The following is a 23,179-nucleotide window of genomic DNA, read 5'->3' as shown; positions in this document are numbered from 1 at the left end:
ATGGTTTCACGCCGCATTTAGCAATATTCCAGCAATATCACGGCGGGTGACACCAGAAATGGGCTTCACATGTACCCTTGTCGGGAATCGAACCCGGGTCTTCGGCGTGACGAACGAACACTTTAAGCACAAAGCTACTCGACCGCCCCTATTTTATAAAGAACTAGATCAGTGAAGACATGCAGATATTGTTAAACCCACAACTATCTAACTGTTACTCATATCAAAGAGTTTCTCCGTTTGATCATCGTGTCGGACCAACACAAACATTTTGGTGTAATTTTTTTTAGAAAAGACAAAAACTAAATATCAGGAATGTTTTAAAAAATATTTCATTATCATTTATTTATTTCGTATGTACACACATTATTATACATGTGGGAGATAAAAATAAGGTTTCTTTTAAGAGTTTGTTAACATATTTCCAACTATTGCTCATCCGCAAGAAACTTTCTCAAAGCAAAGCATATAAAGCTTGGCGCCGTGCAAGGAAACCCCAAAGGAAAAATCGACAGAGTTGTCCCCCCGGACAACTGTCCACTTCCGGTGCGCACAGTCCAAACGAAACATGTCAGAAGATGAAAGCATGTTGTTTATGAAAACCAACAACGACAGAAACTAACTGTTTTAGTCCACTAGTCCTTATAATGATAACATTTAATGAATCCCTTAATAATGTCAAATGTCTACTAGTCCTTATGATACCATAATTATTGGAGAGTTTAGCGAGGACTTGAGACAATTTCTGACGCTTGTTTCAACCACTTGTTTTTCGGGGTCCCTCCATCAGATGACCGTTTTGAGTTAATATTGATACAGGCTCATATGTGTTTACGTGGATATATGTAAAAAAACAACAACAATTTTATGACCGGCGTCCATCCTCACTTCGATATTAGCTGGCAACAAACCAAAATACCTCCATACCTACATCAATCACTGGAAAAAAAGGAAACTGCAAGAAACTATTGCAATACAAAGAAAGATGGGAGCCATTCACAGACACCAATACCAGCATACAATTACAAAATATGTCATTTGAAATAATATTAAGAAAATCCTTCTTATAATCATGATCATGAGAGGTACACAATCATAAACCACTGAAGTTTGGTGCAACATTTTGTTTTTTATTTGATAAAATTCATTGTAAATAATTTCCATCGTGATGCTGAAATGTTATCGGCTTAATTGTGATAAATATTGTGGTAAAGAATGTCGTCAAGAATTGTGAGAGATATGCTATCACAATCAGGCAAATGCATTTGTCATTTCTTTTTAGGCTACCAACCATGGCTAATGGTTAATAAACATTTCTTTGAACATAAGGGGCACTGAGCAATATTTAAGTATTAGCATGATCAATTAATAACCGAAATTAAAATATTATCTGGTTGATGGGCAAATGTAGGAAGCCTTTTAGGGCCATTTGTTTTTTATTTTTTTCGATAGTATCTTGAAATTTCAAGATATTAAGTTGGAACTTATTATCATGTGGTATAGTGTTACTATCTCCTGTGCATGTGGCCATCATGTGGTATAATCTTACCGTCTACTGTGCAGGTGGCCATCATGTGGTATAATCTTACCGTCTACTGTGCAGGTGGCCATCATGTGGTATAATGTTGCCATCTACTGTGCAGGTGGCCATCATGTGGTATAATCTTACCGTCTACTGTGCAGGTGGCCATCATGTGGTATAATGTTACTATCTCCAGTGCAGGTGGCCATCATGTGGTATAATGTTACTATCTCCTGTGCAGGTGGCCATCATGTGGTATAATGTTGCCATCTACTGTGCAGGTGGCCATCATGTGGTATAATCTTACCGTCTACTGTGCAGGTGGCCATCATGTGGTATAATGTTACTATCTACTGTGCAGGTGGCCATCATGTGGTATAATGTTACTATCTACTGTGCAGGTGGCCATCATGTGGTATAATGTTACCATCTACTGTGCAGGTGGCCATTATGTGGTATAATGTTACTATCTACTGTGCAGGTGGCCATCATGTGGTATAATGCTACCATCTACTGTGCAGGTGGCCATCATGTGGTATAATGTTACTATCTACTGTGCAGGTGGCCATCATGTGGTATAATGCTACTATCTACTGTGCAGGTGGCCATTATGTGGTATAATGTTACTATCAACTGTGCAGGTGGCCATTATGTGGTATAATGTTACCATCTACTGTGCAGGTGGCCATTATGTGGTATAATGTCACTATCAACTGAGCAGGTGGCCATCATGTGGTATAATGTTACTATCTACTGTGCAGGTGGCCATCATGTGGTATAATGTTACTATCTACTGTGCAGGTGGCCATTATGTGGTATAATGTTACTATCAACTGTGCAGGTGGCCATTATGTGGTATAATGCTATCATCTACTGTGCAGGTGGCCATTATGTGGTATAATGTTACTATCTACTGTGCAGGTGGCCATCATGTGGTAAAATGTTACCATCTACTGTGCAGGTGGCCATTATGTGGTATAATGCTACCATCTACTCTGCAGGTGGCCATCATGTGGTATAATGTTACTATCTACTGTGCAGGTGGCCATTATGTGGTATAATGCTACCATCTACTCTGCAGGTGGCCATCATGTGGTATAATGTTACTATCAACTGTGCAGGTGGCCATTATGTGGTATAATGCTATCATCTACTGTGCAGGTGGCCATTATGTTGTATAATGTTACTATCTACTGTGCAGGTGGCCATCATGTGGTATAATGCTACCATCTACTGTGCAGGTGGCCATTATGTGGTATAATGCTACCATCTACTTTGCAGGTGACCATCATGTGGTATAATGCTACCATCTACTGTGCAGGTGGCCATTATGTGGTATAATGTTACTATCAACTGTGCAGGTGGCCATTATGTGGTATAATGTTACTATCTACTGTGCAGGTGGCCATTATGTGGTATAATGTTACTATCAACTGTGCAGGTGGCCATTATGTGGTATAATGCTACCATCTACTGTGCAGGTGGCCATCATGTGGTATAATGTTACTATCTACTGTGCAGGTGGCCCCCGCCGTCTCATTTGGTTATGTTTTATAATTATTTTGGTTAAAAAACTACAAATGCTTCTGACCCGTGAAGATCCAGGGTAGAACAGGTCTTCAGCGACCCGTGAAGATCCGGGGTAGAATAGCGACCCATGCTTGTCGTAAGAGGCGACTAACGGGATCGGGTGGTCAGGCTCGCTGACTTGGTTGATGCATGTCATTGATCCCAATTATGTGGATTGATGCTCATGATGTCAATCACTGGATTGTCTGGTCCTGACTCAATTATTTACAAACAGCCATCATATAGCTGGAATATTGCTGAGTGCGGCGTTAAACAAACAACAAATGCATCTTGGGAGTCAAAGTGCATATGGAAGAGTGTATAAGTCTAAGAGAGGGGAGCGATTTATTTCATATTGAGGTCCATACAAGTTAATGCTTGTTTCAAAGAGAAAAAGGGCTGAATTTTCACACAAAAAAATGTCTTACAAAAATCCAAAATTCCATTTTCTCACTAGAGGTGCTGGCTCAGCACTTATTGTGCAGTATACTTCATGTAAGTGGATGTTTTCATAAAAAACTAATGATTTTTTTCTTTTAATATATGGTGTCAAAATATGGAGAATACAATAAGCAACACAGTTATACTCTAACAGTAAGTGTTTTATATTTCTGTTGCAACAAAACTTGTTTGGCATAAAAAATGGCTAAAATAATCTGTATTGACACTTGTCTTTCATTTCACTTTACTTCATATTAAAGGAGGGGGCACGGGTGGCCCAGTCGTCTAAGGAGGGGCGATTCGCTGTGCAGAGTTGCGTCCCTTGGGCACGCCAGAAACCTATGATTGTGGGTTCAAATCCCGGTTCGCCCCGATTATGTTTCTAGGTTTGTCAGCACCATACCCGTGCTCTTGGGTTTCACCGAAGTGGTAAACGTCTAAGACCTGCATCACTTCGGGCTTTCCTCACATATTAAGCTGAAACGCCGTGATATAACTGCAATACTGTTAAAAGCGGCGTTAAACCCAACTCACTCACTCATATTAAAGGAAAAAAGCACAGATTATATTGTCTGTAACAGAAATGTGTTGAAAATTAAGACTATCATTTTTTATCATTCCATTGAAGTAATTAGAAGGTTATGGTAAAATGAGTGATCGGGATCAGATTTTAGATGTTGACCGGAGTAGATAACTCTTTGTAGTGGTTTTTGGAAAAGTTATCATTTGACCAATTTTTAAATAAATATAAAAGCATCTAGGATAAGAATCTTGTGTAAATGGGTTGTCAGTTAAAATGTGTTCTGTTAGAATCTATAAAATAGAGCACAAAAACATTTCCCAACTAATTTCAATCCAAGGTGGTATTTTACTGCAGCTTCAATTTACAATAATTATAGCACTTACTAGGAGGAAGAAGTTTCATATCTTATTTGGCCTACAAAACAAATATTTGGTTATATATGTAACTATGATAATTAATTTCTTCTTCATAATATTTTGAGTTTCTTCTTGTGAATCATAATGACCACAATTGTAAGTACTTCAGATACATTTCCACTGTCGAAATCTGCATATCTGGAAGCCATAAATCAAGCAGTTACTGGCCCATTTGATTGTTGTCTGCTGTAAAAGTCATGTTGTTGTTTAGTTTGACACTAATTGTTATTTAAGTTATTCACTATCTTTAGTTTCTCCAGATGCTTAGTGACATGTATGTCCAGCTCACATCTTCATGGCACCACGGACGTATCACATTGATCTTCAGACAGTGAACGTGACACAGAAACTGGTAAGACCTGTCTCTAATCCTTACGTTGTCATTATCTACATCTGTGTCATCAGGGATAGTCGTCAGTTGCTCAGTGATGCGGATTGGCATTGGATCACCATCAAACTAAACAATGGGTAGGTTCCATCTACTTACTTCCGGCCACGTCCTTCTGGTGCATATTGAACAGGAGTTGGTGTTTACACAGAGTTTGTTTGATCATTTCAACCAATGTTCTCTTGGATGGTGGTAACACATGGGTCATACCCTTGAATCTTGTCCGGTGGAGCACAATGTGTTGTACTTCTGTTTAGAAATACTAAATCAAATGTCATTTATGTCTGATATCTCCGGTCTGGAATATAAGCTGCACACAAACTTCTCAATTCAAGAAACGTTTTCTGATGGTATCTGGGACAACCCCCGACACTTAAACGTAGATGAGAAGGCTTCCGATGACCGGACCATTTGCAAGGTTGACACTTTCCCTTTCTGATGAATGCAGCTGTGTAGTCGCACCCTGTGAAAGTGTACAGAGGGAAGTACATGACACATCTTTGCCAATTATCAAAGCAGCTGCACTGATGTCAATGTAGCGCCTTGTGTTGATGCAGCTGTTTCCTGTATCCATCCAGACATGTCCACCTTTCAGGTGTTTCAAGTGATGAAGCAACAAAACTACTTTGTCCAACTTCATCACGAGGGGGGTCGGTCGGGTAGCCTCGTGGTTAAACCGCTTGCTCGTCACGCGAAGAGCTGGGTTCGATTTCCTACATGGGTACAATGTGTGAAGCCGAATTTCTGGTGTCCCTTGCCCTGATATTGCTGGAATATTGCTAAAAGCGGCTTAAAGCCATACTCACTCATCACGAGTCGCTATATAATTGCAATAATCTTGGACGCGACGTTAAACCCTATTTCACCTCACCTCACTCATCACGAGGGGTTGTTTCCCAGCATGCCGCTGTTTGATTCCTGAATAGGAGGTATTGCATGGCGAGCTAATCTCCATCATCTGTCTGTTAAATGGTGGCCCAGTCGTCCTGAGGTGCTGCAATTCACTGTTCAAGGTTCGAATCCCGGTTTAGCACCAAACTATGCTTGTGGGTTTCACCAAAGTGGTAAATGTCTGAGACCTGCATCACTTTGGGTTTTCCTCCCAAATCAAACTGACAAGCTGTGTTAATCCCAACTCGCTCACTAAATCTGTCTGTTAACAGCAAGCAATCTTTGATTTTTGCGGAATGCAACAACATCCTGTAGCTGGGTGAAGTTGTCTAATGGTTGAAACTTGATGTCTGACTTGTTGTCCAGTCTATCCTTGACCCCCAGTGGCCACTGTTGTCTGTGGCGACTTGCCCAGGACTTGTAATCGGGTCTGTCCTTGTGCCCCAGTAGCCACAGTTGTCCATGGTGACTTGCCCTTGACTTGTAGTCGGGTCTGTCCTTGTGCCCCAGTAGCCACAGTTGTCCATGGTGACTTGCTCTTGACTTGTAGTGTTTGACTGTATTTAATGGAGTACAAGCCATGACAAATAATTAGATTTTCATTCCTGCCTGCCTGCCTCACAACCCAACACTCGCATTTTATTGTTCCGAAGTATCTACAGGTGAGCGAGTTGGGTTATATCATGATGGATGCCCATACATCTTGATGTCTGACTTGTAGTCTGACTTGTAGTCTGATCTGTCATAGTCCCATGGTAGCCACTGTTGCCCATGGTGACTTGCCCCTGACATTCAGTCTGTTGGACACTGGTGAGTCATGGCTTGGGTAGATACTGCTCCGTACCGTCTTCTTACCTTGTTGATCAAGTGTAAGCCCATGGTCTTATGTTCTGATGGTTCTCCGGGTTTGTTTTTGTTCAGCACTGCACTCAGCCATTTTCCAGCTATATGGCAGAGATGTGTAAATAATATTGTCTGGATCAGACAATCCAGTGATTGATATCATGATCATCAATGACATGTGTCAACTAAGTCAGTTGGCCTGACCACCCGATCCAATTTGTAGCCTCTTAGCATGGGAATCTTCATGGGACGGTTCTCTGGTGACGGTTGTGACACCGGACACTTCCTCATAGAACCCGTGTTATGGTAGCCAATAGTAGCCACTGTATGTGCATGATCCAGCCGGTACCAGGACGGTAACCATTGTCCATGGTCAGACGTCATGCCTCTCTAAGTTGGCTTTGATGGTCAAAAGGACAAACACACAATCTTTGTATCACACACCAACTCCTGTTCAATATGCACCAGAAGGACATGGCTGGAAGTTTGTAGATAGAACATATCAATTGTTTAGTTAGATTGTGATCAAATGCCAAGCAGCATCACTGAGCAACTGACGACCAACCCCGATGATTCAGATGTAGATGTAGATATTGCTGATGTGAGCATCACTGACAGTTCGGACAGTGAAAGTGACACTGACACGCATGTAGAAGATCGATGTGGTATGTTTGTTGTGCCTTGAAAATGTGAGCTGGACATACATGTCACCAAGCATCTGGAGAAACTGAAGACTGTAAATGGCTTAAGTAGCAATTTGTGTCATACTTAACAACATCTCGACTTTTTCAGCAGACAACAATCAAATGGGCCAGTAATTATTTGATTTATGGCTTCTAGATATGCAGATTTCGACAGTGGAAATATATGTGAAGTACGTAAAATCATGTGGTCATTTCGATTTACAAGAAAAAACCCAAAAATATTGTGAAGAAATTAATTATCATAGTTACATATATAACCAATACATGTTTTGTAGGACAAATATGAAACTTCTTCCTCCTAGTAAGTGCTTATAAGTAAGCCTAGTAATTGTATATTGAAGCTGCAGTAAAATACCACCTTGGATTGAAATTTTTGAGAAATGTTTTATGGGTTTTTTTAAGGTTCTGATTTTTTGTGTAATGGAAAGTTTTTTGCTTTCTTTATTTTCGTGGATGCTGACAAACCAAGGGGAGTCTGTTTTTGAGAAATGATTTCAGTTTTTTTTTAAGGTCCTGTTATTGCAAATAAATTTTCTTCCATTTTATCGATTTCTTTTTCCAGTGAGTGAATTGATTGCTAGCTTGTAAATTGCTTTTGCAGTCTTTCACCAGCCTTATCACAGCATGGAACCTGTTTCAGCGGATTCACTTGCAAAACAGGACGTGTCAAACCAGCAAGCTTCTCTGTATTATGTTTTATTTCACAAGCAACACTGTACAAGATGTGATGAAGCACTACCAGTAATACTGTATTAGTCCTAAACTTCCCAGCCAAGTATATTTCAATTCACCGTTTTGTTGTGCCATGAGCAAATCCGATAACACAGAAATACAGGTGGTGTTTTTGTGTCCTTAGGGGACGATACAACCTTCAATAAACACTCAGTTTGTACAGTCCCCCCACCAGTGTCAACTATATTGCTGGTAGATACACCTTAATCAAATTGGGCAATAACTTCACTCAGCAATATTCCAGCTACATGACCGTGGTCACGCAAAGTCGTCTTTAACGGCAAGCATGGGTTGGCTGAAGACCTATTCTACCCCGGATCTTCACTGCCAGCTTACATATGAGTAAGTTTAACAGTGATTGAGTGAATGTTTAATGCAAAAGTCGGCAATATTCCAGCTATAACACAGTGCAGTAAACATTGTCAAATCCGTAACAGGCAAACCAGTGATCAGTGGTCTTGACAGAACTTTCCAGGCCTTTCCAAGGTTTCTGGTAGGCCTGGGGGCAACTCTACCGTCTGTAAGGACAAAAGATGCCCGTCAGATGTTTGCCACTATAATGAAACCCATCAACACAATGAGTGAGTTTGGTTTAAGCTGCTTTAAACAGTATGTCGGTTATATCAAGAGGTGTCAGCATGAACACAGATCCAGACCAGGTCCCTGAGATCAGTGGACCCTGGCAGATGTTCTGGAAGCTGGAAACGAGGGCCACCTTTGCTCCTTAGAGAAATCGTACTGTTCAGATCAACAGAACCTTCATGCCCTGCTAAATATTTGTTTAAAACCACTTCGTTATTGTGTCGTGTCCATGGTTCGGTATTGATTGATGTCTGGCTGCGGTGAGGTGTGGAGTTTAGTGACGACTCCGCAGACACCTACTGGGGCCCCTCCGTGCAGACGTACTTGGACACTCCATGTGTGGGCAGACATTTTGACCTGAAAATACAAATATTGGTGTTGCATTATGAATCCAATAAAAGTTTGTGTCTCCATTTATATCAGACAAACCAAACAGTAATCAGCTTGCACATTTGATGTTTAATTCTAATACTTGGGCCTCCCAAATGAGTTCAAGACAGAATTTGACACATCCAGCTGGTTCGACTGAAGTTATTTTTCATGTGTATCAGAGATGATCTAAAACACTCTTTCTTCTATGTTCTGTTTGCATGGAAACTGGTGTTTGTGTGCATTGGTTCTAAAACATAATCCATGTCTCAGAAGTGTCAAACATGGGGGTCACTGTCATAACGAACTATCAAGACAATTATCAATAAAAATCAAAGGTTCGCCACAGTGAGTATTTTATAAAGAGTGAGTGAGTATGGTTTTACGCAGCTTTTAGCAATATTACAGCAATATCATGGCGGGGGGACACCAGAAATGGGTTTCACACATTGTACCAGTGTCGGGATTCGAAGCCGGTTTTTCGGTGTAACGAGCGAACGCTTTAACCACTTGGCTACCTGACCGCCCGGTTCGCTACAGCCTACATACTGACGATTCGGTAAAGAATTGCAATTGGCAACTGCAAGCACTTTAGCCTCGGCTTTCCAGAGTATTTTATCTCAATTCTATCATGACCATGGCTTTGTTTTGGAAGTGACATCACCAGCAATCTCTTATCACTAAGCATAGAGTTTCTCTCGCTAAAAAATGAGCTTGAAATCATCAACCAAAGAAAATGAAATTAAAGTAGAAATGAAGCTATGGTGGCGGATGAGTCCTGGAAACACAAAACGAAGATATACAGTACACTGGCTTATTGAGGATGTATGCACTGGATACAGTGAGAAACGGGTTACTTTCACCTCACCTTCAGATAGTTATTTCAATCATCTGACTTCGACCAGCTTCAGAATACTCAGTACAGCCTGAGTGGAAACTTTGATTTACTAGTTTGTAATAGTGCTTGAACGAGACTAAACTGTTTACAATGTTTTCATTTTCTCTCAGTTTTATTCAGTTCCAATTAGTAACATATGTTACAATATTTGAAGCATCGAGAACTGGTTCAGAATTTTAGCCCTCAAATGCTGCTAGTCTATGAGGACTACTATCATTGCATCATTGTCTCATGTGGCGCACTGACACGAATATCGAAGGCTGACAAGATGATAAGAGCCACATGTGGACTGTCACCTTCAGCATGAGATCCCCCTCACTCCCCTGCCGCCCAGGGTGGGTGATTCCGCCTTCCTCCGGGGTGGGTATGGCTTGGGAGTATGCAGCATCCAGACAGGGAGGGGGGTGACAGTACAGCAGTCTCCCCTGCAGAAACACAGCATCAGTCAACTGGCTCATCTTTTCTTACTAAAATTATAAACCTTCAGTGACCTCTTCCTTTTGAGCTGTCACTGTATTTATATCTCATAAAATCACAAACTTGTGCAAGACCTGGGCCACAAAGGCACTGATAATCACATTGCCCTTAAGAATCTTTTTCAAGAACATAACAGTTACCAAAAGTGTGAAAAGTGTGTCCAAACATGAAATTGTTGATAATGTTTCAGATTTTTCTTTCTAGTTGAGAAACAAGATAAAACACTTCCCCTCATGATTTTACACGATGTACAGTTGCCTATGGTGCCTAGGATATATTAACATTTCATTCAATAACGTAAAACTAAACATTAAAGCCGTACTAACACACACTGACAAAATTTCAGTTATACCATGGCGTGTCAATTTAATGTGGGAGGAAAGCCTGAAGCGGTGCAGTTCTCAGACGTTTACCACTTTGGGGAAACAATCGGTGCGAACCGGGATTCGAACCTACACTCATTGGTTACGTGTGTACCCCCAAGGGACGCAATCCTGCACAGCAACTTGCGGCGCCTCAGACGACTGGGCCATCGGTGCCATTGTTCAATCCCCTCACTTAAACCCCAGAAGCAGAAGCAACCTTGATGCAATTGCTAATAAAACCAGACAAAGGACATGGCATGTCCAGGGCCCACTTGCACAAAGCGACCTCAGTGCAACGATTATTGTACGCCTATGTTAAAATGTGGGAGTTACGATCATCTTAGCAATAGCAGAGTGGAACAAATGAAATACATGTACTACATACCGCCATCTACAGTGTTGTTTCTTGTTCCACCAGCGATAGACAGGGAAAATAGATTAGCACAGATTTTGTAGTAAAACTGAGGTACTGCAAATTGAAAGACATCAAGATTTACCTCAAAACGTTTTTCTTATATTTTCATATATTTCGCCGAATGCCAAGTGAAGTATGTTGGTTAACACGGCACCCAGCAATATTCCAGCTACATGACGGCGACCTATCGAGTATGGACCAGACAATCCAAAGATCTATACTGTAAGCACCGATCCAGTCCATGAGTGTCCAACCAAGTCACTTACTTGAAGTTACTTCCAGCATAGGTCGCTGCATGAGTTCCAACCAGGAATCCCCACGGAGAACAAAGAACCAATGCTATACTGAACGGAGCGACTATAGTATAGGTACATCCATACGCGTTGAGAAGTGCATGTGCTGTAGGCCGGATGTTCTTCTGACATCTTCTGACTGGGGGAGCGGGATGTCATCGCTGTATATAATCTCCGGTGTCTTGCGTGGGATGCGTTCACAGATATATCAGAGTTAAGGTAAATAACATGGCAACAGTGGCTTGTTTTGGACAACGTATTATAACAAACCCAACGTTCTTCCACCCCTTCCACAAAACAATCTGACCTAACAGTACACGTAGACAAAAAGTTGCACTTTTCAAAAACAGGTCGCACTGGTGCATGTTTTCTACAACTAAATCCCATCTCCCCAACAAGTCATTCACCGTCCGTGAAGGATACGAGAGGAACTGGCGGTATTTGGACACAAAGATGGGAAAAACCAGTTCTGGACAGTCTCACAACATCAACGTCCGCTCGTCAAACAGCGTCTGCAACAGGACACGGCCTTGTAATAAGTGTGGACATAGCAAACGGATGACATGCTCCATGACAGTTGTAAGCGTCTACCAAGATCTAAAAATAACATTGTTATGATTATGATTGTTATTATGGGCAAGTGAAAAGTGAATGTGGCCTTGCCCTTGATACAGAAAACTTTCACACTTCCAGTTTTCTTCATGTGTTGTACATGCCACTCTCAGCAATATTCAAGTTTATGTACAATGGCGGTTTGTAAATAATCGAGTCTGGACCAGACAATCCAGTGATTGACATGAGGATCGATCGACGCAACTGGGATACCACGACATGCATCGCCCAAGTCAGCGTTTGCCGCCTTTAAGGACAAGCATGGGTTGCTGAAGACAATTCTTCAGTCCATACAAATTGTACTTATAGGCTTTTGGTCTTCCAGGCAAGTATTTGTGAATCAAGATAGCTCGCTTGCTTGCTTGCTTGATGTTCAGTACCATACGCCATGGTGGGTACCCTGAAAAGATTATGTAGGAGTGAGTGAGCATGGTTTTGCGCCACTTTTAGCAATATTCTAGCAATATCACGGCTTCACACATTGTACCCACACTGTAAAACCATACCGTAATATTTTACGGTAAAAGGTTGGCAACCGTGCTGACGCGCATTTACCGTAGTACTACAGTATATACCGTAGTACTTTTATACTGTACTTTTTACAGTAAATGACCGTCAGCACGGTTGCCAACCTTTTACCGTATTAAAACCATTCTTCTACCATTACTACAGTAATTTACTGCTGAATAGTGAATGTACAAAATCACTTGAACAACAGATTTGTCAAAAAACAAGTTTTATTCAGTTAACTGACTGGGTATTTATATGATCAGTAAACAAATACCTTCTGCAATTTGTGAAATAAAGTGAGTGAGTCATTGATTAAATAGACTAATAATAACAACTCAGAACTGCAATCCTGCACAAGAAAGTATTTTCTCCTTAACATTACCAGTTACTTTATGACATGAAACAGATGATAAATATAAGTATGTTAACTTAACATGGCTTGATGTACTCGAAGTGATCTACATGCCCAGTTTACAGGAACTAAAAGTGATGTACACACTCAGTTTACAGGTACCATAAGTGATGTACAAAATCAGTTTACAGGTACTCAAAGTGATGTACAAAATCAGTTTACAGGAACTAAAAGTGATGTACACACTCAGTTTACAGGTACCATAAGTGATGTACAAAATCAGTTTACAGGTACCATAAGTGATGTACAAAATCAGTTTACAGGTACTCAAAGTGATGTACAAAATCAGTTTACAGGTACCATAAGTGATGTACAAAATCAGTTTACAGGTACCATAAGTGATGTACAAAATCAGTTTACAGGTACTCAAAGTGATGTACAAAATCAGTTTACAGGTACTCAAAGTGATGTACACACTCAGTTTACAGGTACCATAAGTGATGTACAAAATCAGTTTACAGGTACCATAAGTGATGTACAAAATCAGTTTACAGGTACCATAAGTGATGTACAAAATCAGTTTACAGGTACCATAAGTGATGTACAAAATCAGTTTACAGGTACTCAAAGTGATGTACAAAATCAGTTTACAGGTACTCAAAGTGATGTACACACTCAGTTTACAGGTACCATAAGTGATGTACAAAATCAGTTTACAGGTACTCAAAGTGATGTACAAAATCAGTTTACAGGTACCATAAGTGATGTACACACTCAGTTTACAGGTACCATAAGTGATGTACAAAATCAGTTTACAGGTACCATAAGTGATGTACAAAATCAGTTTACAGGTACTCAAAGTGATGTACACACTCAGTTTACAGGTACCATAAGTGATGTACAAAATCAGTTTACAGGTACCATAAGTGATGTACAAAATCAGTTTACAGGTACCATAAGTGATGTACAAAATCAGTTTACAGGTACCATAAGTGATGTACAAAATCAGTTTACAGGTACTCAAAGTGATGTACAAAATCAGTTTACAGGTACCATAAGTGCTGTACAAAATCAGTTTACAGGTACCATAAGTGATGTACAAAATCAGTTTACAGGTACTCAAAGTGATGTACAAAATCAGTTTACAGGTACTCAAAGTGATGTACACACTCAGTTTACAGGTACCATAAGTGATGTACAAAATCAGTTTACAGGTACCATAAGTGATGTACAAAATCAGTTTACAGGTACCATAAGTGATGTACAAAATCAGTTTACAGGTACCATAAGTGATGTACAAAATCAGTTTACAGGTACTCAAAGTGATGTACAAAATCAGTTTATAGGAACTAAAAGTGATGTACACACTCAGTTTACAGGTACCATAAGTGATGTACAAAATCAGTTTACAGGTACTCAAAGTGATGTACAAAATCAGTTTACAGGTACTCAAAGTGATGTACACACTCAGTTTACAGGTACTCAAAGGGATGTACAAAATCAGTTTACAGGTACCATAAGTGATGTACAAAATCAGTTTACAGGAACTAAAAGTGATGTACACACTCAGTTTACAGGTACCATAAGTGATGTACAAAATCAGTTTACAGGTACCATAAGTGATGTACAAAATCAGTTTACAGGTACCATAAGTGATGTACAAAATCAGTTTACAGGTACCATAAGTGATGTACAAAATCAGTTTACAGGTACTCAAAGTGATGTACAAAATCAGTTTACAGGAACTAAAAGTGATGTACACACTCAGTTTACAGGTACCATAAGTGATGTACAAAATCAGTTTACAGGTACTCAAAGTGATGTACAAAATCAGTTTACAGGTACTCAAAGTGATGTACACACTCAGTTTACAGGTACTCAAAGTGATGTACAAAATCAGTTTACAGGTACTCAAAGGGATGTACAAAATCAGTTTACAGGTACTCAAAGTGATGTACAAAATCAGTTTACAGGTACTCAAAGTGATGTACACACTCAGTTTACAGACACTCCAAGTGATGTACAAGCTGAGTTTACTGGCACTCCAAGTGATGTACATGCTCAGTTAACTTTCTCTCTAATTTGACAAACTTCATAAAACATCTAATGGTGATCCAATGAACTATGATATCCTTAGTTTCATTGAAAACAATTAAATCTATCATAGCAAAACAGAATACCACTGAAACTTCAGGTTTCAGGTTTTAAGCTACATAAAAAAATTACGGCAATCTGCAGCAACTCTCAAAATTTAAACAATGCAGCCCACTTTAACAAGTGAATTAAATATCTAATTTGCAGTTTTTATGTAAATGTTGCTAACACCTATCATTGATTTTTACTTATTAAAACTCTGATATCCTTACCTTCATTGAAAATAATGAAATCTGCCACCAATATACATTAACAGCACATTAAAATAGGACTTAAGGGTTCTAGTTCAGTCATGCTTAAATCTTCAAGCAAGTTACAGTCACTAATCATGATCATGTAGTCACTATACAGCTCATGATAAATAAAACACCTTGGTTAAAGATAAAATTTGCATTACCAGTCTGCTTTACATTTATCAAGTGGAAATAATAAATCTTTAACTATTTCCATAAAACAATAACTGCAAACTCATTACCACTCGTAGTTCAGCATGTAAAACAACAACTTAAAGCTGTATTAGATATATAAGTTACAGTTCCTTGCGATCACTTTATGGTTCAAGCCACTCAAAGTCAGAAAGGCTGCTGATCAGCTTCAATACTTTGGCACCCATCTGAGTTTTCTTCTTTTTCCCTTTATTGCCTTTGGATCCCCTATCAGGATTGATACCAATGAAGCACCTGAAAAAAACAAAGGAAGATTCACTGCCATAATGTTCTGGCTACATATATTCACTTTGTCAAGTAAATTTAACATTTAACAATGGACTTAGCAGGGGCGTAGTCAATCTTCAAAGGTCAAATCCAGGTTTAATACCAAAATACAGCAAAACTAGTCAAATGTGTTTGTGGCCTTTGTGCTAGCTACCACCACTGCAATTTTCAACTCAATTGCTTAATCAATGTCTGACCAAAAAAAACAAAATGGTATTGGCGGCCATATTGGAAATCTGATCCGAATGCCTTGAACACATCTGAGTGTCATCATTGGTTTGGAACACACCAAGCTTCAGCTTCATCGGCCCAGTAGTTTTGAAGACGACCTTTTCAGCATTTTCAATATGGCTGCCATGACCTTTGGTCCAGGTGGGCTAAAAAGCAACCAAACAGTAGTCTATCCCCCAAAATACAAAATATAAATGGAATCTCATTTGCATGCTACAAATAATTTTCATTTTACCGAATTACCTCAGAAAATAGATAAACTGCAGAACCGATGCTAGAATTGTTGAGTGTTTCTGCAACCAATCTTCCTTGGTTTTAAATGTCCCATTTGTGTTTAGAAAAATACTTCATGGAAAATTTTCTTAACATATCACACATTTAAATATCATAGAAATTTACCTTTGAATGAACTCAAGTGTAGCTGCAGCCCCGGTCTGGTATTGCAGGTTGAAGATGTAGTATGATGCAAAGAGGGCTGAGAACGAATCCATGAAACTGTGACATCTTGGGATGAGGATTTGGCGGTCACACATTACCATGTAGCTCTTCCCAGCTAATACAGAGTCACCTGTACATATTTAAGTTGAAAATCATAAGGCCTTTTCTTTTTTTATTTGTTGAATCACAGATTTGTTTTTAACTGAAGTAAGATGTGAGGGGCATTTTAAGAAAGTATATTGTCATTCGGTCCAGGTGGGCTAAAAATAATGGTCATTTTGAATGTCGCCATCTCTGCCACAGAAAGCAGAAGCCCATTCCACAAAACAACCTCACGCTAAGATGATCTTAAAGAGATCATCTAAAACTAGGCCTTGACGAGTCATTTCACATCACAGGCTTACGAAGGTCGTAGCGTGAAGGTTGCCTTGCCTTGGGGACCCGTTTTCAATGCGATTTTCACACCATGACCATAGCAAGCCACTGGAATGCAGTATTACCCACAATCATCTTAGTTTTAGTTTGTTTTGTGGAACCGCAGCCTGGTCTACATATGACAAGGACAATGTGCAATGGAATCGCGGAATCCAGGGGGTCTGCAAGTTTTCACCACATCCAAGAGTAGACTACAGTCACTGTACACAATGTTACAGTAAACAAACTCCCATTGTAAACAACTGACATGCCAACAATTGATTCAACATACCCAAAACCACCAACACAGGTGAATCTGTTTTACTGGAAGCCTGGACTTCTGCAGCAGTTGATGTTTCCTTAAGAAACAAGTGTTAAAACCTTTTATTTTCAGAAGAGTAACCATTTTAGTGAATTTAGCTTTGGTAAATGAAGTACATGAAAAGAGATGGAATGTAATACTAGAATAACAAGAACAATTAAAAGCTTCAAATAAAATATTTTCTTAAAAGACATCTTTTATATTCATTTGACAAATAATCAATATGGACTTAAGGAATGCTAGATATATATGTATTTATCTGAACGGATAATTTGTTGATGTGAATATCTAGGAGATTGCTTTAACAGAGTGCCCTTAAATAGCTCTCAGTTTTTAATCTTTTTCTAACCAAAGACCCAAGAAAGGTTCCAAAATCAAAATCTGCCTACATCATGTACATCTAAGAATATTTTAAACCTTAGACAATCACTAATCAGCTAACCCCCATACCCATAACCCCTCTACCTCAGAGATATAGCTGTCATAAAATGCATGCAAAATGTGTCTGTGCATCCCATAAATTCAGAAATTTACAGTCCCTGGTGATTGGGCAGGTAGCAAGTGTATTATATTCATAATATTAATTCCAGAAGTTAAAATACTGGGAAAATTGATCAAGATTCAGCAACCTGTATATTGAACTTACATCTACAACATAGAAAAGCTCTTCATCCTTTTCTCCAAGGTGTCCCATTATGCACAGTACCACTGCCGACAACCAAGCCTTCAGGTTATCTTGACTACTCTGTCGTCGTGCTTCATCAAAGATGAATTCATTTCCATCAGATGATTTCCTGAAGAAATTGTTTAGTCGAGGTCCTTTCTTGGCGTATGCATTTCCCAGAGCGGATCGCACATTAAAACCAAGTAATTCCTGGGAGTGACACAGAACTCCTTGAATACTGAACAGAAATGGCCATGATAATTTGAGATCCACCACTGACATTCCACTATTGATGTCCCTTCTCTGCAGAGCATAACATGACAACATGTTCTCTTCTATCTTGTTCACATCTTTTTTGTCAGAATTACACTGATTCATCTCAATCAGGGCATCCCTGATTTCCTCCATGACCTTCACTTTATCACCTTTCAACTCTGGCATCCATTTAACACAACCATAGGAATCCCTCCTTGTTTTGACTTCATTTCTGGAATCGTCACTACCAGATTCAGTTTCTGTATTCTGCATAGGCCGTTTCTTTCCTGACATGCAGAATTTTGAGGATCCGCGATTCAGATTTTGGTTCCTGGTCACTAATTTGTTTAACAAAGTGTCATACCCAGAGCCCACCACACTGTCATCAATTTTGTCTTGAAGACTTTGTGTATACTTAGCTACCATCCTTTGTGCAATGATCGAAAACTGAGGTCGGAGGGCATGATGTGTGTTTCGTCTTACAACATCCACAACCTTATGTACAACCTCCTTCTTGGCATCTGGTGTTAAGCGTTTACCCTGTACAAGGGCCTCCTTGGTTAAACAGTTCAGATCATCCCAGGGAAGTTCCATCTTAACCGGCCAATTGGGGTCTCGATTTGAATACATGATGGGTTTCGGACTTTTCGGTGAAAACTTCATGGACGAATCACTCGATGATGGCGAAGTAGGTGACAAAGGTGACATGGAAGAACAGCTACTTCCTGGAACTAATATTAATAGAAGTTAAATGTTGTTAATCTCAAATCAATGTCGCAGTGAGAAATACAGGAAGGGTGCTTGTTGGTGGGGTGGTGGTCTATGTGAGATGGGTGTGAGATGGGTGGTGGTTGGTGTGAGATGTCACAAATCTTGGGTATGTTATCATACATGGGTGACCATTTAATAATAGGTGTGTTACAATATAGGTGGGCCGATACTTACTGTGAACATTAATCGAGACATCATTAACTAAATTGGACAGGTGAAGGAAAAGGGAGCCGCCACTAACAGATGCAGTTCGGTAAAGTAAGCTGCACGAGAAGGGTTAACTGTTTCCAAATTTCCGAAAAAGACATTTTCTTTGCAAGACAATAAAATTGTGTTAAAAGTTTTTTCCTCGAAAGAATCGAATGTTGAAATACATTAAAAATAGATGTTATCTGTCAGGGAACTGAAAAAAAGTCAGGTATTAAGTTTTTTTACACAAGAAACATTTAAAGTAGAGGCAATGAATGCTAAATTCAAACACCCTCATCTGACATACGGAAAAGATTACATATATCTATTCAGATGATTGCTTACCAGCTGATATTCTGGTGGAACTCTGCATCAAGGATCTTCTCAAAAGTTTCCGTGCATGGACAGGTCGAATGTTTCCCTTCAGATCGTCTTCATGGATCCACTCTAAATCCTGAATGGTTACAACACCAAGTTTCTCCAACTCCTGAACAATTTCAGAGATAACACTTTCTTCCAAATTCCCCAATATGTCAACTACACTTTTTCTCAATGTTGCCCTTAGTCCATAGTCTGATACAGCTTTAGGACTTTGTGGAATATTGCCACTTTCACAACATATTTCCATTTGATCCATAGTGTTCTGTTCCATTGTGTTAGACTGAAATAGCTTGTCTCAATGACAAGAAGTTTGTTCCAGCTTCCTGGTACACAGCAACAGGGCAGTAATCTGCAAATTCAGTAATGGAGTTACATACTAAATTGCCAGTGTTTAAATCCTCCTCACATGCAAATAGTTCCATTGCAGGGACAAAGAAAAATACTCCACGGCTAACAACTAAATACAACTGCTCATTATTGACTAACATGCTTTGAATTTTTCCAATTGTTAACTCTGATACACTTGACTGATTTATTATCATGATATCTCCAATTCTGTACTGCACACCCTTGAAACTCAACTTGTCAGCTTTGAAAGTGTTTGTCGCATCTAATGAATGACGGGCAATTGCTTCTCTGAATGCATTTGAATATACAACAGGATTAAATGGTGACAGGTTATCTGCAATCAGCTCAGCTGCAAAAAGAGTTCCAGAGTTATAGAAACATTGCAACATTTGGTGCTTTTTGGCCAATGTTTTTGCTAAGCTTTTGTAGTTTTGTAGTTTTCTGGCACACTTCTTAAAATATGAGTGCTTACTCTCAAATCTGAGGGTCCAAAGTCTCATCAAAGGTCCATACTTTAGGATAAGTTCAGGGTAATGACTGATGAAATGGTGCTTTGGCCGAAGCCTAACATTTGGAAAGAGTCTCTTTCTCTCAAACAAATAATCTTCCACAACTGAATTGAGGAAAGCTACCAATGACATAGAAAATGACTGACTGCACACTATCTCTGTTAATTTTTTCATCAACAGGAAAAGACACCACACACTGTCTTCAGTATCCAGTATGTATTTTCCAACTAACAAGGGGAATAATCTTATAAACACCCAATTTTGTACTGCATGCCCTGTAAGTTTATCACAGTTATGTCCAACAGTGCAAGGCTTGTCTAATGAATCACGTCCTCTATATTTGAATTGCGCAATACGCCTATTCAACTGGTCAAATGTGAACCAGTTTTTCTCTTTCACAAGGTAAGTAATGATCAGCATAAGATCATATGGCAAGATTCCTTCAAAAAGATCATGCCCCAAGCATGGTGGTAAACCATTTACCACATGGAAATGTGTAAGGTTATTGAAATCTGAATTTTTCTTGATGCCATTATGATGAGGTACCTTGTCATCTGTAACAACTTGAACACTTTCCTGATAATTCTCTATAGTCCTCTTGTAACCGCTAGCTGGATGATCCCCATCAAATGCTTCACTCTTACTGATAATGCAGTATCTACAAAAATAATCTGCTGAGAAACTCTCTAGATAGCCTCCAATCATGTGTGATCCTAGATTGTCACCAAGTATACAGAACAATGAGCCTTTAATGAAAGTTCCATCACCAATGTCAAGTCCATGAAGCTCTAACTGTCTTAAATCTCTTAACAGAGGTTTAAACAATTTGTCTGAACCAAATTGTTTCAAATCTTTCTCTTTGCAGAGAATTACTAGTTGCATGTGATCTATATTTGATCGTCTAAACACAGGGTAATTGCCAAGAGTGAAATATACACCTAGAAGTTTGTGTTTTCTGCGAGCAGATCCTAAAGGGTTTACCACCTCAAAGGCATCTTGGTAAAGTATGATCTGAAATAGTTTATCCCCGCTCAAAAAAAATGAACTTTTCTGATAGAGTGAACCCTGATGAATGTCGATCAATTTATCTGCACATAAAGCCTCCCTGTTTTCAAGATCATGAAAGTTTATGAACTCCTTGTGGTAAGAATATAAACATGACAGAGTCTTTAGTATTGGTATGTACTGGAAACTGGACTGATCCCCACTGGTCACACTGTCAGATTCTAACACTATTTCTTCAGGTGGAACATATGTAAAATGTTTTGTGTAGAAACTTGTCCTACATTTATTTGACCTCAGTGGGCCATTATTACATTTGGAAAATACATCAGACTCATTTATGTCATTTTTCACTTGCGTAATAACTTCAGCACTAACCCCAAGCAATAAAAGTCTGTCTTCAATGTGTTTTTCAATAATCTGAACACTACAGTCATGGAATGATTGAAACTCGTGTATTATATCTTGAATAATTGAAACTGGCAGCAAATGTTTAGCCTCTAACTTCATGTAAAATTGCGCAACATTTCGTAGAAAATCTGCCTCCGAAACTTCTAAAAATGTACTTTCATCATCATTAATTATATCATAATTAACAGAACTTTTCTCACTGGGCATCTCCTCAAAATTGTCAGTTTGGTTTTCAGTTTCAGCTCCATTATTGCGGGTGGCAGAATAAATATAATCTGATGAAATGCAATCCAAACGCTGATGTTTGTGCTTTCTGGACAAATGTGACGAAAATGTAGATATTTTGTCACATTTCACCTGGCAATGTCTGAAAGGACAATTAACAGAATCTCTCTGTCTAATATGTTGTCGCAAATGAGTCAATAGGTCATCAATAGACGGGAATGTTGAGTCACAATTGTCTCTCCTGCAGCAAAGTAATACTGCAACACTGGGTCTCACTGTCCTGTGACCTTCACCTTTATGATCGCGGTGAACGTGAGACCTGAAGGCTGAATATGTTTTAAACTTCCTTTTACATTGTTCATGACAACATGGGAACTGTATATTTGGAACATTTCTGTGAATTGCATAATGCACTACATAGTGTCTGAGGTTATCTGTCTGAAATTGGCAGGATTTGCAAGAAAGCATGGCCCCGTCATTGCTCGGATTAGCGATACCTCCAAACTCACGGCCGTAAAATGTTGACAAAACTACTACAACGCATAAAATAACTATTTTCATGTTCCACAAGATCTACGACCATTTTGCCAATATAAAGTTATACCGCTGTTGTTGTTTTTCGGTCGGATTTGGGGGCCACAGTCTTCTTTTCTTCCCGATGACAAAAAATGGCGGCAGGAAACAAATATCCCATGATGCATTTGGATACGGTAAAATACCGTCACCCTAATAGTCGCGATTGCGAATACAACAGTGGAGTACCGATTTTACGCGAAAGTACCGTAAAACCAACGAAACGGGTACGACAAGAACGGTATTGTACTGTTTCACCCGAAACAGTACAAAAATGTATCGAATTTACGCGGACTTACCGTAAAAGCAATGTAACGTGTACGGTAAGGGTTTACAGTGCATGTCGGTAATCGAACCCGGGTCTACGGCGTGACGGGCGAACGCTTTAACCACTAGGCTACCCTACCGCCCCGATAATGATTAAGATTGATTGCTTGCTTGTTTGTTTGATGTTCTGGGGAATGTTCATTACCATACGCCATGGTTGGTACCCGAAAAAGATTATGAGGGAAAATGCATTTCCCTGACTATGCTAGTATATTTCACATAATTCTTGACTTCATTCTTTTGAATATTAATAACATGTTTAGCAGTGTAAATTTCACAATTAGGATGGAATGCATTTACAATAAATTTGATAAATTAAGAAAACTAAATTATGCACTTAACTGTACTGG

The 23,179-nt window shown here is 39.3% G+C and overlaps 1 protein-coding gene and 1 long non-coding RNA gene across 5 annotated transcripts; both read right to left on the bottom strand.

The window, feature by feature from the left end:
• Positions 1–8,294: 8,294 nt before the first annotated feature.
• Positions 8,295–11,631, bottom strand: LOC125378583. Its single transcript, XR_007220327.1, has 3 exons — positions 11,402–11,631; positions 10,175–10,303; positions 8,295–8,968 (listed from the first exon to the last, which is right to left on the bottom strand). It is a non-coding gene; the product is annotated as an uncharacterized LOC125378583 (long non-coding RNA).
• Positions 11,632–15,600: 3,969 nt separating this feature from the next.
• LOC124141095 lies at positions 15,601–22,828 on the bottom strand. Of its 4 annotated transcripts, none has more exons than XM_046508994.2 (6): positions 22,534–22,828; positions 19,399–19,783; positions 17,821–18,824; positions 17,145–17,211; positions 16,400–16,568; positions 15,601–15,736 (listed from the first exon to the last, which is right to left on the bottom strand). In XM_046508994.2, exons 2-6 carry the CDS (start codon positions 19,703–19,705, stop codon positions 15,607–15,609), a joined length of 1,677 nt encoding a protein of 558 aa, XP_046364950.1. In that variant the 5' UTR covers positions 19,706–19,783; positions 22,534–22,828; the 3' UTR covers positions 15,601–15,606. The 4 variants fall into 4 exon arrangements, with proteins under 4 accessions (XP_046364950.1, XP_046364949.1, XP_046364951.1 ...); XM_046508996.1 differs by lacking the exon at positions 22,534–22,828 and adding an exon at positions 16,059–16,146 and having other exon boundaries at positions 15,636–15,736; positions 19,399–20,077; XM_046508993.2 differs by lacking the exon at positions 22,534–22,828 and having other exon boundaries at positions 19,399–20,077.
• Between the last annotated feature and the right edge of the window lie 351 nt (positions 22,829–23,179).

This window comes from Haliotis rufescens, unplaced genomic scaffold, assembly GCF_023055435.1.
Source record: "Haliotis rufescens isolate VD_foot unplaced genomic scaffold, xgHalRufe1.0.p SCAF_13, whole genome shotgun sequence".
Taxonomy (NCBI): domain Eukaryota; kingdom Metazoa; phylum Mollusca; class Gastropoda; order Lepetellida; family Haliotidae; genus Haliotis; species Haliotis rufescens.
Note: the sequence above shows the minus strand (reverse complement) of the source record. Positions and strands in the feature narration are given on the sequence as shown.

Bases quoted from the DNA above. Each gene is read 5' to 3' on its own strand.
- LOC124141095 (XM_046508994.2), bottom strand. From the start codon at position 19,705: ATGGAACAGAACACTATGGATCAAATGGAAATATGTTGTGAAAGTGGC. The intron at 16,569-17,144 runs GTATGTTGAATC...AAATATGTACAG, and splicing joins ACCTGTGTTGGTGGTTTTGG to GTGACTCTGTATTAGCTGGG. The intron at 15,737-16,399 runs GTAAATTTCTAT...TGTTTTTTTCAG, and splicing joins ACACTTGAGTTCATTCAAAG to GTGCTTCATTGGTATCAATC.